The sequence below is a fragment of the Quercus lobata genome, chromosome 8 (assembly GCF_001633185.2).
Source record: "Quercus lobata isolate SW786 chromosome 8, ValleyOak3.0 Primary Assembly, whole genome shotgun sequence".
Taxonomy (NCBI): Eukaryota; Viridiplantae; Streptophyta; class Magnoliopsida; order Fagales; family Fagaceae; genus Quercus; species Quercus lobata.
Window position 1 is genome coordinate 19,876,209 of NC_044911.1, and position 12,382 is coordinate 19,888,590.

The following is a 12,382-nucleotide window of genomic DNA, read 5'->3' on the forward strand; positions in this document are numbered from 1 at the left end:
TTTTCTTTTTTGGGGAGTTTTCGTTACTGTTTACTGAGGTACTTCTTGATAGTTGAATTATCTTCCGATCACCCCCAAATAGTCTGAAGTTCACATTTTTCCTATAAAAATAATCGCATAGAACTTTTTAGCTCTATGCAATTAAAAATCTCACAAAAACTAATGGAATGTAGATTAGGTAAAGTATGATATAGCAGACCATGTGTGCAGCTGAATGTTAATTCTTGTGGGTGAGATCAGTTGCCCATAGGTTTTACAACCTAGAGTCGAGTCCAAATGACTCTTCTTTAAAAAGGTCTTCTACCTTATCCAAAAAAAAAGAAAAAAAGAAAAGAAAAGGAAACTCTCAAAAAAACCCAAAGAGATTGTAGAGAAAATAAACACGAAGAAATCCAGGAAAAGCAGCCACAATAATTCACTCACAAGATATTTTGATTTTAACATCAGCAGCTCAGTCATATCGTTCCTACTAATATAGAAAGGTTAACAGCATTTTCCTAAGACTTGGGAATGAATTTTAAAAATAAAAATAAAAATAAAAAATAAAAAAAAGAAGAAGAAGAAGAAGAAAAAAGGCAACATCACTACTTAAATAAATCAGAGTTGTTGGATTTATCTTTCCTACTTTTACCAACTAACCCATAGTTTGAACCCTTTCCTCCCTAGACTCTCAAACACTTTGTGCATGGAGAGGAACCATTTCAGTTACAAGACCTTCGGCTTACCTGTCTTGATTCAAATGAACCAAATATAACAAAATATACTTCAGCTAAATGCAATTTGACAAGTCCTGGATTCCCTTGGTAACATCAATAACTCCTTGAGAACACGAAACTTCTCCTCTGAATGTATATTAGCAGAAGAGACTGTCATCGTCTTTAAGAATCTTGCCGTCTTAAGGATATGTCCGACAAATTTCAGCTCATAAGTTGACCCTTCAAATCCTTTAAAATGAAATGTCTTGAGGTGCGTTGATATACATATTGGAACTTCATCATTGAACATCCTCTCTATGATGGAAGTATCTTCCTCATCACAAACGTAAAATCCCATGTATTCCTCCTGACAGCAGAAGATACACTAGTTAGTTAGATTAATTCAGGATTATTTTAGAAAAGAGATATTTCATCAGAGCATAACATACCTTCTCAAAGACTAGTACTGCAAGATTAGGAGCCAGATGAAGCAAGTGTGGGAGCACATGCCACAAACAAGCACCAACATCAAAGTTTAAGAAAGCCAAATTATGAAACATGGGAAGATCAAATTTAGTAGCTTTACAAAGGCACTGCACAATAATATAATAATCACATCAATATAACTGATTGTCCAAGAAAGAGTGTTTAGCCATTTAATAATAGAACATGAAAAAAATGTGTTTTTTTTTCCTTACTTGAGTGAGATCTGAGTCCAAATGAAGGGATTTAACGTTAGAGAGTTGCTTGATGAAGTCCATAATCATATTTCCATAATCTTTAATATCATCATAATCAACCTCAATGTCTGCTTCAACTAAGTTAGACAGATTTCCCAACAAAACATGTTCAATCACATAACCGCTGAAACATAGGTACTCCAGAGCTGGGGTATTTATCTCAAATTTGTTGTACTGATAAGCACTATTATGGAAATCTAAATGCAATCTTTTGAGTGTAGGTACAATGATTTTCAAAACATCATACGTATATGTTTGTAAATGCAAAGTCAAATCTTGCAGTACCGGGCAACAACTGAGGAATCTCGAGAACGAGTCGGGTTTTGAATACCAGACATTTTCAAGATGCAGAGTCTTGAGACTAGGGAAGCCAAGGAGAGCTGAAGAAGGAGGAATAACATAAACATTGTTGCCCATTAAATTCAGAACTACTAATGTTTTAGCATAATTAAACAAGGCAGAGGGGAAGTTGAAAAGTTCAGGAAAACAAATGTGGAGTTCGAGCTCTTCCAATTCATGAGAAAGAGCGGCGTGGACCCATGTTTCGACTTGAATTGGGTCAGAATCAGAATGCCAGTAGAGGCGAAATTGTTTGAGGGGATAGGCATTGTTGCGATTGCGAAGAGCCCAGACCCTGGACACTATATGCGCAAACGTAAAACCGTACCTATTAAACTGATTAGGACTTTGCTCCTAATCTGAAGAAGATATCTCTTTAAATTGGTAGCTGTCAAAGTCGAGCTTTGGAACAAGAGTCCAGAGTGTCTTCCACCTGTTCGACAAAATGCTTGTGACAACAGCCTCTTTGGTTGTGAGAAAAGAGAGGATATGGCAGAGGAGAGAGTCTGGTAGATTGCTTATCCTGTCCACCCCTGTTGGTTTTGAGTTTGAGTTAGCCATTCTGAGCTATTTGGTTGTTGAGCAGAATCTGGGAAATAATGGGGTTCGGAGTTGGAGTTCCCAATTTAAAGATACTGTGCCAAACCAAATTGGCGGAGAAATAGAGTAATAGACCGTGGCCCGGGAAAACTACTTATTATTATACCAGTACCCAGTACTTACTACAATTGAAGATAAAAGGGATTGAGATCAGTGCATTACTGACACTCTACTATTATGTCTATAGACTTTATCTAAATTTTAATTAAGGGTATCCCTTAAAAAAAAAATTAATTAAGGGTACGATCAACTTAATTGTAATATTAACAATTTACAAAAATAATTGAATTCACAATTTTGTAAAATATTTTTCTTCCTTACATTTTGCAATGAAATTTTCATTAGTTGACTGATTGAATTAACAGAGAAACTAATCTAACCAAAACTTATTATCACAAGCTTTAATTATGCAACAAGTAAGCATTCAAATCAGGCTCCGCTCAATGCACTTTTATACCTCGGTCTTAATACTCTAACACTATTCTACTTAAATAGTCATACATAGGGCTGTCCAACACTCACCCGGACCCGAAGAATCTGACCGGCCCGACGCTCTCCGACCCAATAACCGCCCGACCTGAGCAGTGGTTCGGTCGGCTGCGGGTCGCCGGCGCAAAGATCCGATGCCATCGGTTCGAGTCTCGGTTTGCCTGTCTGAGAAACCGAAGCACCCGACCCGCCCGATGCCTTTCTCTCTTCCAGTCGCAGATCTCATGTTTCGGCGAAAAACTGGTAAGCTGAACTCAAAACTCCGTCGATATAAAGAGATCTCGGTTGGATCTCGACAAATATTGCAACATCTCGGCCAGATCTCAAAGGATATGGAGGAATATTGGCCAGATCTGTCGATATCCGGCAAGATTTTGTCCAAAATCCGGCCAGATTTCGACCCCTGTAACGAACCCGAAACCGACAAGACCCGATCCAGCCGATTCGAAGCTCCATACGGGTCGGTTGCGGGTTATGATTTCTCCCACCCGAGTCTATCGGGTCGAGTCCAGGTTGGGCACGAACCCGACCCGGACCGACCCGTGGACACCCCTAGTCATACACAAAAAGAGATATGTGAGAAGATTATTATTATTATTTTTTTGAGGTTTAATTCCCTCAATGCATCCATATTTTTTTCTAAATATTTATTCTCTCAAAATATCTTATATGAATCATCAACCTCCATTTAAAATATATATATATATATATATATTTATTCTCTCAAAATATCTTATACAAATCATTAACCTCCGCATCCTATTCACATTTCTAGCAGATAACAACTAGTGCAAACAAAAACAAAATTGTCAATCAACCATTCCAAAGGCTCCAAAACCACGTAATTAAGGAGAGGGACGACCAAGGTTGCAAATTATAGGTTTTCTGGGTTTCTAAATTTTTAAAAGGAAAAGTCTAGGATCATATAATTTTTCACAACTTCTTGCTACAACTATGACGTGGTAAGGTGTAATTGGTAAAGAAAAAATTGTGGGTTTATGTGTAAGTGATAATTAACCACTCACAATCTGCCACGTCAGAGTTGTGGCAAAAAAATTGTGAAATAATTTGTGGTCCTAGAACTACTCTTTTTAAAAACTAAAATAAATTAATAAATTCAAAATTTGACATGTCAATTTGTTTTTATTTTTTATTTTTTTTAGCGAATAGACTATTTATTATAAAAAGAAGGTTAAGATGAAAAAAAACCCTATACAGTCAAGTATTCTAGAACTCTAGAGAATCTTGATTCCAAGAACAATACCATTTTCAATAGAGATATAGGATATAAGCCAACAGGCGAGCTACATTGCCTAACAATATTTGGACTACTTTGCACGTTGTGATTCATAGCCAAATGAAATTTTGCTAACGAATCCACCTACCTATATAAGCCGTTGATGGCAGAATCCCAACACACAAGGCTGTCTTAGATAATGGAGCATGATTTAAGCAAACAATAGACTAAATTGCAATTTAAATCCATCAGATTTAGAATAATTTGATTTTGCTTCAAAAGTTTCAAACACTATTCTACTCAAATAGTCAAACACAAAGAGAGAGATGTGAGAAAATGAACAAAAAAAATTATTTTTTGATGTATTGAGTGAATAGTGCTCAATAAATGTTTTGGGCCCACTGTTCATTGTTACAAAATTTTCGACAATTTATTGAGCCTATTCATGAAGCTTTTGCGTGAGTTTTGTGAAAATTTAGGCTAATGTGGTTTTGAAAAGCCAAATGCTAATGCTAATCATATAAACAGAAACTAAAACTAGCTCTGAGATTTTCTACATGTGCTTTATCATAGCCTATATGACAGATTTTCTCTAAGGTGAGTTTTTATTTTTATTTTTTTATGGAACTCTTAGGTGACTTTTGATTACTGAGGTACTTCTTCTCAAGCGTTGAAGCCCAAGGCAAACCCAAGCGCCATATACACACACACACACATACATATATATATATATATATATATATATATAAATGCAATTCAAAAAATAAAAATAAAAATTTTCTAGTGTTCACTTTTGATACAAAGTTACAATAAATAACCAACACAAAGCAGATGGTAACTCCTTGAATGTCATTCGCTATCTGAAATAACATTTGTGTCATCTGTCATTTCATGGAAGGAAATTTTAGTAGGTTCAAGGCATGTTCTCAAGGTTTCATGCCCAAGCTGTGCTCTTTCATTGTCTCCAAACCCAACGATTTTTTCCATGCTTAGTGACAACAACTGTGTTGTACAACCCAGTACTAATTTGAGAAACATGGTGACATCCTAAGCATTCAAGGATTCCAAGCCTCATGACTTTATCAGAGACTCCCCATTCTGGGAACCCAAGGCTACCAATACCCATCCGCCCAAAGCCATAAAGCAATCGGTTATCTACTAGTACATGGGAGATGCACAAAGACAAATTATAGGCAGATAGGAATGACTAAAAGAATATAAGTAGAACCTAGATCAGCAGATGTCATAGTAATAATATACACTAATTTCTATAAATAGAATGGTGGTGTGACTTTACTATGTGTGCATGTGCGTGAAAGTTATGAGAAAAGTTTAGTGTAGGGAGAGTTAAAAGACTAAGTTCTGTTAGTGTTTAGTGTATTAGTTTGAGCACACATTTGGGTGTTTTTGGTTAATTTATGTTTGAGAGTTTTTTGTGAGAGTTTATGCAGTTGTAATTCAATTTATTAATAGTGATTTTTGGTTAGCGTTGCCTGTGAATGTAGGTTTGGAGTACACCAAATCTCGTTAATTCTAGTGTATTGTGGTGCTTTGTTGTAATTTTGTATGTTTATCCTACAACATTCTCTAATATCTAAAACAAAGAAAACATATCTCAAAAATATTTATAATTGAAGAAAAAAAAAACACACTTTTAAGGTCCAAAACCTTAAAAAATAAAAATAAAAACCACAATTCAAATCTAAAATGAAAAAAAATGTCACATCAAATTCAAAGCTCTCTCCTTAATAAAATAAACAAAATGTAGTTGAAAAATTCTTAAACTATAGGGAAAAAAAAAAATGAAACAGACATTTAGAGTACCTCCATATCTCTATGAAGTATAGGTTTCCAAATCATAGGATCCCAGTATTGAGTAGGCCTTAGTTCCATTTGTCATAGAGAGATTAGAGACTGAGAGAGAAGATGTCATACGGTTTGGAATAAGGAGGAAATGCAACCGTTTAAAAAAATCAGATTGATGACTTTTTAAATCAAGTGATGACAACCGAAGAATTTTAAAAGAAAAGAAAAATATTCATGGATAAATTAAAATCCAAAATTAGGTAAGCTTTAAATGTTAGACTTGAGATGAAAGAAATGAAGGAGGATAGTAACTATTTATGATATAGAACTCTAACTGCTGAAGGATGGCAATTTAAGGGTTGAGCCCAAAAAAGAAAAATGTTATGACCCTCAAGATTGAACTAGCTACCCGCTATGCTTCTGATATGCATGTTGTCTATTGCTGCATAACCTGTTTGCTAGTTTCATTGCTGCATAATCTGCCACCTGCTGTCTGCATCAGCTGAGATAGTTGAGTTACTGTGTGCCAGTTACATGGCTGCCGCTTTATCACTGCTGAATGAGTGTAGTTGTTGCTGCATTGTATTGATACCTGTACTTGAGCATTTTAGTTACCTGTAATTAGTTTACACTAGTCTTTGTTAGCTTACTTGTACTCTGCTTATTCTTGCTATAATAGGAGGACACTTGTAAAGTACTAGACTTTGATGCATCTAACTAGCTCTATAATCAACAATGTGAAAAACAACTATTCAGCATGTTGTTAATTAGGAGTTAGTTAAGCTGTTGGGGAGTGTTACACTAACTACCTACCATAACAGGCATTACAAGAAATTCAAAAACAGTAATAGTCTACTAATTTGTTTGTGCAGAAAATGGCTGAATCAGAAGAAAGGAAGTAGCAATCAGGGTCACAAGGCTACCACGTTACTAGCAATTCAACAGCTTCAGAGTCTGCATTGGTAAGCCAAATCAAACCCTCGAAATTTGACTTCCCCAGATTCCAAGGAGATGATCCAGCCTGCTGGATTTACAAGGCTAATCAGTTCTTTTAATGTAATACAACTGAGCATCAAATGGTCCTGATGCCATCATGTCACATGGATAAGGAAGCATTGGTGACTATTCAGGATGCTTATTATGCCGGATTGTTTGTTGGCTGGGAGGCTTTTGTCAACACTTGGAAAATTCGATTTGGCCCAACAACATATGATGATCCAATGGAGGTTCTATCTAGGCTCAAACAAACTTCTAATGTGGCGACTTACAAAAGCCAATTTGAAGCTCTATCTAACTTCACATGACTGTCTAAACCACACAAGCTTAGTTGATTCTTGAGTGGGTTAAAGGATGAACGAGGGAGAAAAGCTATTGTTTTTAAAAAATAAATTGAATGAGTTTTTTTTTTTTTTTGATAATTATTAATTTTTATTGAAAAGAAAACTAAAACATGAAGTATGGAAGGGATATACTCCTGTGCCATTATCCACTCAAACAAAGTTTGGAAGAATTGCATCTTCACTTGTAAGGTAGACCACTCACATCCCTAAAAAATTCTAGCATTCTTTCACGCTAAATGCACCACATCACACAATGAGGAATGGCCACCTTCCAAATTACACTATTTCTATGTCATCCCAACAGACCTTGCCAGCAAACTAGTAAATCTACAACATTCTTAGGCATCACCCAATGATCTCTGAATAACCCAAAAATCATATCCCTTTACTCACTTGCAAAAGGGCAATGTAATGGCAAATTACTCACTTTCTCCCCTACCTACTTACACATAGAACACCAACTAACCAAAATTATATTTCTCTTCTACAAATTCTCCACGGTAAAATTTCTCCCTAAGGAAGCAGTCCAAATAAAGAAGGCGAGACTTGAAGGAATCTTAGGCTTCCAAATACTTTTCCAAGGAACCATCGAGTCTACAAAGTATATTTCAATATTCCAGTCCAAACTCTTGACACTCCATAAGGGATTTTTCATCTATTTAATTAATGAATCTCCAAATATGATACAGTGGACTATACTCTAAATTCTTGATTTCATTACTATGTGTGTAACTACATGAAAAGGCAACTCCTAAGGATTCTATAAGAAATTCCACACACAAGCCTTCTGCAAACATGTGCATGCAATTTGTTGATTGGGAAACAAGTTGCCACTGAATGTTGGTTCTTGTGGGTGGGGTCATTTGCCCGTAGGTTTTACAACCTAGAGGTGAATCCAAAAGACTCTTCTTTAGAAAGGTTCTGTATATTATCCACCCAAAAAAAAAGAAAAAGGAAACTCCTAAGAAAAATCAAAGAAAGTGTAGAGAAAATAAACATGAAGACTTCCAGGAAAAGCTGCCACAATAATTCACTCACAATATATTTTGATATTAGCATCATCACTTCTGTCATATTGTTCCTACTAAAATAGAAAGGCTAACAACATTTTCCCAAGAGTTGGGAATGAATTAAAACAACAAGGCAAGGCAACACCACTACTTAAAAGCACAATAAATCAGACTTGTTGGATTTATCCTTCCTACTTTTACCTGACTTGATTCAAAAGAACCACATACAGTGCTTTAGTAACTGAGAGAGAAATCATAACAAAATATACTTCAGTTAAATGCAATTTGACAAGTCCTGGATTCCCTTGGGAACATCAATAACTCCTTGAGAACACGAACCTTCTCCTCTGAATTCATACGAGCAGAAGAGACTGTCATCGTCTTTAAGAATCTTGCAGTCTTAAGGATATGTCGAACAAATTCCAACTCATACGTTGACCCTTTAAATCCTTTAAAATGAAATGTCTGGAGGTGCGATGATATACATATAGGAACGTCCTCATTGAATATCCTTTCAATGATGGAAGTATATTCCTCATCAACATTGTACCATTCTACTTTTTCCTGACAACAGAAGATTACTTCAGATAAATTCAGGATTATTTGAGAAGGGAGAAAAAAAAAAAAATCCATCATTTGAGCATAACATACATTAAAGACTAGAACTGCAAGATTAGGAGCCCGATGAAGCAAATTCGGGAGCACATCCCACAAAATATAACCAATATGAATGCTTAAGCAAGCCAAATTATGAAACATGGGAAGATCAGTTTTAGTGGCGTAACAGAGGCACTGCACAACAACATAATAATCACAACAACATAACTGATTGTCCAAGAAAAAGTAGTCTTTATCTATTCATCTATTAAAAAAAAAAAAATTTACCTGTGTTAAATTTGAGACCAAATGAAGGGATTTGACATTAGAGAGTGCTCCGATGAAGTCCCTAATCTTTTTTCCATAATCTTTATTTGGATTACGATCTACGGTAACGTTGGCTTCAAATAAGTTAGACAGATTTCCTAACAAAATGTCTTCAATACTACAGCCTCTGCAATAAAGGTACTCGAGAGCTGGGGCATTTATCTCAACTTTGTACTCCCAATAACGAAGAAAAATTAAATGTAACGTTTTGAGTGTAGGTGCAATGATTTTAAAATAGTTATCACGGTCCCTGATATATATTTGTAAATACAAATTTTGGAGGACCGGGCAGCAACTGAGGAGTTTAGAGGCAGTGTCGCCGTTTGCAAATCGGACATCGACAAGATGAACAGTTTTGAGGCTCGGGAAGCCGCCGGAAGAAGAAGAAGAAGAAGAAGGAGGATTAAGAACAATTTTGCCATTTAATTTCAAAACTAGTAATGATTTAGCGTAATTAAACAACGTAGAGGGGAAGTTGAAAGGTTTTGGATGAGAAATGAAGAGATGGAGCTCTTCCAAGTCAGGCGTAATCGCGGTGCGAACCCATGTGTCGACATGGATTGGGTCAGAATCAGAATGCCAGTAGAGGCGAAAGTGTTTGATGGGATTCGCATAGTTGCGACTGCGATCGCGAAGAGCCCAGACCCTGGACACGATATGCGCAAACGTAAAACGGTACCTATTAGTATTCCACTGATCTTGATGATTAGGACTTTGCTCCTCCTCATCTGAAGAAGGTATTTCTTCAAATTGGTGGCTGTTAAAGTCGAGCTTTGGCACAAGAGTCCAGAGTGTCGTCCACCTGCTCGACAAAATGCTTGTGACAACAGCTTCTTTGGTTGTGAGAAAAGAGAGGACATGGCAGAGGAGAGAGTCCGGCAGATTGCTTATCCTGTCTTCGACCACTGTTGCTTCTTCTGGGTCAGTTGGTTTCAAGCGTTTTGAGGTTGATTCAGCCATTCATTCAGGATTTTGCCGAGGCACAAGTTTAGAATGGAAAGTGAGCTGCGAAAAACAAAAACTACTACAAGTGCTCGTCACAAAAGCGCACACAAAAAGAGAGAATACGGGTATATCTTGCTAATGCCCCCACCCTCCCATATAAATTAGGGTATTTTATTTGCCCGTTAAGTTATTTTCGCAAATATATTAGATTGATCAAAATTAAAACAGTTATGTGGTCACTTTTAAAATTGGAATATCTGAAATTCACAAAACTAAATGTTTCAATATTTGTCACATAATTAATACATTTGTAGATCTCATGGGCAAAAAACCCCTAAAAATTTCCGTAACTTTTGAGTGAATTTTGTGTTATGCCTTTGTGTTAAAGCCCCGTTACATCTCACATTTGTGTGTTTTTTTCTCCAAAAAAAAAACTTCCTCTCCCTTGCTCTGTTAGAGAGATATGAAGCAGATGTTTCATCTTGGGCTAGGCAAGGGCAGCGCTACATTATTCTCAAGGGGTTCAAATGAAACCCCTGACTTCAAAAAAAAAAAAAAAAATTATATATATAAAATATTTTTTTTGTTAGTTTAATACTATAATTTTTTCTTAAAAATATTTTTGCACACCCTGAATTAAATTTTGCACACTTTTATTATATAAGTATTTCCAACTCTAAAGATAAAGAGTAAGTGTTTGTGAATTGTAAGTGTCACTATTTTTTATAAATTTATATTATGTGTGTAAGTGTGTCTAATATTGATTGTGTGCATTACTTTTTGTTATAATGTTATTTGTGTCAATTATGATGTGTGTGGATGTTTGTGTGTGCAATATAAATATAATTTAATAATTAGGAAATAGAGATGGTTTGTAACATGTGTGTGAATTGTTATCGTGCTATAATAACATTTTATTATAAAGTTAGTAAAATTTAAGAAATAAAATTATAAAGTTAGTGATTGTCCAAGCATCTGATTGGTTAAATAGACACTAGTGTATAATTTTATGTATGAATGAGTGTGGTTATGTGCGTCAATAATTAATACAAAATCAATGAGTTTAGTTTAGTCATTTAGTTTAAAATATTTTTATAAAAACAATAACAAATAGATAATAAAAAAATGCATAAAAATAAAAATGTTAAATAAACTTAACAAAATACAATGATTGTAGGCTCATACCTACCCACATTGGTAATAGATACTTATAATTCAAAATTTGAATACTTGTAGAAGGAAATTATAAAACTTCATGTATTATTATTATTATTATTTTGTTGGTAACTCGATATATTCAAGTTCTTTTTTTATTAAAATTTTTTAATGAACCCCCTAAAAAAAATTCCTAGAGCCGCCACTGGGGCTAGGGAAAAAAGGAAAAGAAAACAAAAAGCTTTTGTCTTTTTTAATATTGTTTGTTGAAGTATTTTAATTAGACGGGTGGCTGAAAATTAAAATGGAAACCTAAGGAACAATCATAAGGGATTGTATCTAAGTTTTTTCCATACATAAAAGTAAAGACTTTATGTGGAAAAGTTTGAGATTTTGCCATGTGACGCACTCTTTGAAAAGATAATTGAAATACTTTTAAGCCACATAAGAGATAAGAACAAATTAAAAATATGAACATTTTGTTTTTTGGTTCAATGTTTCCAGACTTTTTTTTTTTTGAGGAAACAAGACTTTTCCAATGAAAGAATAAGGATTCTTTGTAAAACTCTTTGATTCAATGTTTCAAGACTTCTCCAATTAAAAAAATAAGGACTTGTATTTTCACATCTTGCATTTCTACTCCTTTATATACACCACCCACAATCCTTTATGCCATCTCATCTCAAATACGCACAAACCAAGAATGATGTCATTTACCTTCAACCCTTCAATAACACCTACCTAGCTCCAACATTATCGTCTCATCTGATCTTAACTCGTGTGAGTTGGCTAAAACCAAGGAAGATGGCATATGTTATTTATTGACTGACGACAACTTATGGTTTTGATATTGAGGTTAAACGTTATAGGTTTTGTAAATGCTATGATTGGCTTTGGGTCTTTTGAATTTTGGTGTGAGAAAGCCATAAATGTATTTTGTTTTAGAACTTAAGAAAAATAGAAAGAAACTTTCTAATTTATTATTGATGAAATTAGTTGTTTTTTATATTCTATTTTAGAACTCATAATTTATAGGTTTCTTTGTATTTTTTTACTACTATTTAGTGCGGTATTGTTATAAGCATGGCGTTGAAAGTAAAAG

General features: G+C 34.9%; 1 protein-coding gene and 1 pseudogene across 2 annotated transcripts; both read right to left on the minus strand.

Moving 5' to 3' along the window:
• Positions 1–391: 391 nt before the first annotated feature.
• LOC115957827 lies at positions 392–2,505 on the minus strand (annotated as a pseudogene).
• A 5,783-nt stretch (positions 2,506–8,288) lies between these two features.
• LOC115957540 (F-box/FBD/LRR-repeat protein At4g26340-like) lies at positions 8,289–10,245 on the minus strand. Of its 2 annotated transcripts, XM_031075811.1 has the most exons (3): positions 9,142–10,245; positions 8,908–9,048; positions 8,289–8,820 (listed from the first exon to the last, which is right to left on the minus strand). In XM_031075811.1, the coding sequence occupies exons 1-3, from the start codon at positions 10,138–10,140 to the stop codon at positions 8,527–8,529; spliced, it is 1,434 nt and encodes a 477-aa protein (XP_030931671.1). In that variant the 5' UTR covers positions 10,141–10,245; the 3' UTR covers positions 8,289–8,526. The 2 variants fall into 2 exon arrangements, with proteins under 2 accessions (XP_030931671.1, XP_030931672.1); XM_031075812.1 differs by lacking the exon at positions 8,908–9,048.
• Between the last annotated feature and the right edge of the window lie 2,137 nt (positions 10,246–12,382).